Below are 3709 nucleotides of genomic sequence, written 5' to 3'. Positions count from 1 at the left end.
TATTTATATAAGGAGTTGTGCGATTGTATCACTTTATTTTTGTTGAACACTAAATAGTTTTCAACTGAAGCAGAGAACTTGGAAATTATAAGCTTTCCAAAAGTGAATTTCAGGGCTTTCTTCATTTGTGTCATTGTTGGTCTTGTAGAAATATACAAGTTCTGCAATGATTATATGTTTTGAGCTATTTTCTCCAGTTAGGGTTTTTTTCTCCTGGTCGATATTTCACTGAAAAATGGCATGTGGTATCAGAGGTTTTGAATGGTTTTCTGGACTGGTTACATTTGGTAATAGACTGATATCTTATTTAAGCTATTAAAAAACAAAGAGAGATGTTTTCTTTATAAAGACACTAATCTATTTCTTTAAAAAATGGGTTCTATAGATTTTTATAGCATTAAACATTTTGATAGCTCAAATGCCTCATCTCTGAACAAAGATTCTCAACCCCAGGGACTATCCTTGCACATCAAAATTTTTCACATTTTTAGTCAATATTGGCCAATTCATATTCTAATGTCAAAATTTGTTGATAAGTAATTTTTCTGATGTTTAAATAATCCTCAAACCACATCTCAAAGAGAAAAGGCTCCACCTAGCCAAAAAGTTCTATCCACCTCTCACATCCTCTTCTGCAGTGCTCTGTACAAAGCACCCTTCACCTGAGCATTCCTCAGGCTGTAGATGAGGGGATTCAACATAGGGTTGAAGAGGCTGTAAAAGAGGGACAGCATTTTCTCTTGTTCCTTTCGTTGACTGTAGTCTGGGACCATATAAACCACCATGGCAGTGCCAAAGAAGAGCCCAACCACACAGAGGTGGGAGGAACAGGTGGAGAAGGCCTTTATGCGGCCCTCCTTGGACTGGATCTTCAGGATGGTCCAGAGGATGCTAGTATAAGAGACCAGAACCAAGCAAAGGGGCCCGACTAACACAAACACACAGGCTGCTAAGATGACCACTTGGTTGATCCAGGGATCAGCACAGGCCAGCTTGAGGACAGATAGAATTTCACAGAATAGTTGGTTCACCTTCTGGGGCCCACAGAAGGGCAACCTTAAGAGGAGCATTGCATGTACCAGAGCTAGGATAAATCCACATGTCCAGGAAGTGACAGCAAGGACCGTGCACACTCTCCAGCTCATGATGCCAGTGTATTGAAGAGGGTGGCAGATGGCCACAAACCTGTCATAGGACATCACCACCAAAATCAGACATTCTGTGTGAGCAAAAGCCAAATACAAGAATGTCTGCATTATGCATGGAACAAAGGAGATGGTTCTTTTCTGGTTTAGTAGATTTACCAGCATATTAGGGACATTGTTGGAAGCATAGGACATGTCAATGACAGCCAGATGTGAGAGAAAAAAGTACATGGGGGTGTGCAGTCTGAGGTCCAGACAAATTAGTCCTAAGATCGTCCCATTTGCCAGCAGACCGAAGGCATAAAACAGCAAGCAGACCCAGAAGAGGAGCACCTCCATGTCCGCACTGAGCTGGAATCCCATCAGGATGAATTCTGTGACCCATGTCTGGTTCCCTCCCATTCTTCAACGACAGTGTAGAAGGGCTGGAGTGTGATAGAAAGGTCAGAGCTGAAGGATCAATCAAAACTGGAGTTATTTAGCTCAAAATAATTCAGAGAAAACATATGCTAGTCTCTATTTTGTTTAAATTATTTTCAGTCTTAATTGGACAAATATTTCAAAACCATACTTAGAGAGGAAGGACAACCTAATTTAGCACAGAATAAAAACAGTATTATGGGATAATAGAGCCCCATAAATAATTTTATTCTAGAACATCTACTTCAGTTTCTGACTACTTTTAGAAAATCTGCTATATGTCATCTATTTAACAGTATTTATATTAATTGGTTGTTTATTTTTAAGGTAAAAAACTTTATTTCAATTAGTCCCTTAATACCTTTACGTACTTTTTTTTCCATGAGAAAAATTTGCTGACACTGGACAATTTTAAGTCACAAGCCAGTGTTTCACGAGGCTGATTCATAGTGGAACTAAGAAGGTTCATGTCCTTACCTGAAGATATGACATTGAATTTCCTACTTCTTTTTAGAAATTATGAAGTGATACTTTATGCAAATGACTGAGAACCTAACAACGAAGGTAAGCATTTTTATTATGTTGATTTTTGAATATCTCACCTTTTTAATGTTTATATATTCACCAAAAATATATTAGAAGTAAAAATTGGTAAGAAATAAATATTACACTTACTAATTGTTTTTCATGTGTCCATAATGTTATGAGCCTTTTCCCATGTCAAAAAAAATCTCTTTTATGACATTTATTTAGCTGATGGATTTTTTTTTCATTTTATACATATACTGTAATTTAGTAAATATCATTTTTTGACGATTATATTGTGGATCATATCTGTTTTATTTACTGTGATGTATTCATTCTCTTCAACTCCAGGATCAGACAAATATTTTCATAAAACAATTGCTATCGGAGTATGACACGAGGGTACTTCAAAAAGTTTGTGGAAAACAGCATTGAAAGACAGTATGAATCTTCTCATGAACATATTGAAGCATGTACCAAACTCGTGGATAAAATGGAAGATTATCACTCATAACTCACTCTACTATGTCATTGCTTTTGAAAGGGCAATAAAGATGGCTTATAACAACTGTCACTAGGACTTTGGTTTGGTTTTAGGCTATTTGGCAGTCACTCAATAATATCAAAATTTGTAGCAAATGCCATGATGACAATTTTATTGCAGAGGTGCCCGTAACTACCTATAGCTATCTTTATACTTTCAATAAGTAATTTTAAGTAAGACATTTAACATCTCAGCACATTGATTCTTTCACCTAGCTGTGTGAAGCCCTTTTTCTCTGTGGCTGGTATCAGAGAGCCATATGCACAGACAATAGCCTGGACATTTTCTTTGTCTCCTGCTCACCTCTTCATTAGTGACAGTTCTGGCTTTCATTCCTAATCACACTATTGGAGGAGAATGATGCCAAGGGAAATCAGAAAACCCTTACTCACAGTTCATCTAGGAAGAGCTCCCCAGGGGAACCTCTTTGTTTGCCAGCCCAAATGCCTTGAACACAAACTCCGACTCAGGAAGGCAGAAAGCCAGGAAATGCTCTTTCAACATAGTGCAAGAGGCTTTTGCTACCTCCTTGTCCTACTGCAACAATCCGCATCCCAAACCACTTACGAATGCAAATAAATCTCTTCTGCATGAGGTGGTGGTAGTTATTGCTGTTACCTCAAGATTCCACTGTGACCTACTGGCATCCTTGCAGAGGGTAGACCTATTCCTCCTTCCAGCAGTCTCCATGGTGAGAAATCTCAGGGTCAAAAATATTTATTTCACTTGCTGGTGGTGTTGACTCATAACATAGCTGTTTTTCTCTGCACTCCTGCAAACAAAGGTTTTATGATCCAATCAGTTCAATACAAACAGTTCTCAAGACTCTTGAGAATTTAGATTTCCTGTGGGGCCCCTAAATCATTATACCTATATATATCTTTCCTGGGAGAAAAAGACTTGCTTAATCTTCTCCCTGAAGGAAAACAAAAATCACCCATATCTGATATCCCTGGAGAAAATATTTGGTGAAAAGCAAGGAGCAGATGGATACTCAGAGCATGATATAGATTTGCAAACATCTCAAAGGTCATAACTTGAAGCAAATTATAGAACTAATACTTAGTTTTGCTAA

The 3709-nt window shown here is 37.8% G+C and overlaps 1 protein-coding gene across 1 annotated transcript; it reads right to left on the bottom strand.

The window, feature by feature from the left end:
- Positions 1-620: 620 nt before the first annotated feature.
- On the bottom strand, positions 621-1547 carry LOC103602655 (olfactory receptor 2A2). The gene has a single exon (XM_008587078.1). The coding sequence runs from the start codon at positions 1545-1547 to the stop codon at positions 621-623; it is 927 nt and encodes a 308-aa protein (XP_008585300.1).
- Positions 1548-3709: the final 2162 nt, after the last annotated feature.

This window comes from Galeopterus variegatus, unplaced genomic scaffold (assembly GCF_000696425.1).
Source record: "Galeopterus variegatus unplaced genomic scaffold, G_variegatus-3.0.2 Scaffold4244, whole genome shotgun sequence".
Taxonomy (NCBI): domain Eukaryota; kingdom Metazoa; phylum Chordata; class Mammalia; order Dermoptera; family Cynocephalidae; genus Galeopterus; species Galeopterus variegatus.
This window is presented reverse-complemented; position numbering and strand designations above follow the sequence as displayed.

What these genes read in the sequence shown, in the direction of transcription:
- LOC103602655 (XM_008587078.1), bottom strand. Translation starts at nt 1,547, where the DNA reads ATGGGAGGGAACCAGACATGGGTCACAGAATTCATCCTGATGGGATTC.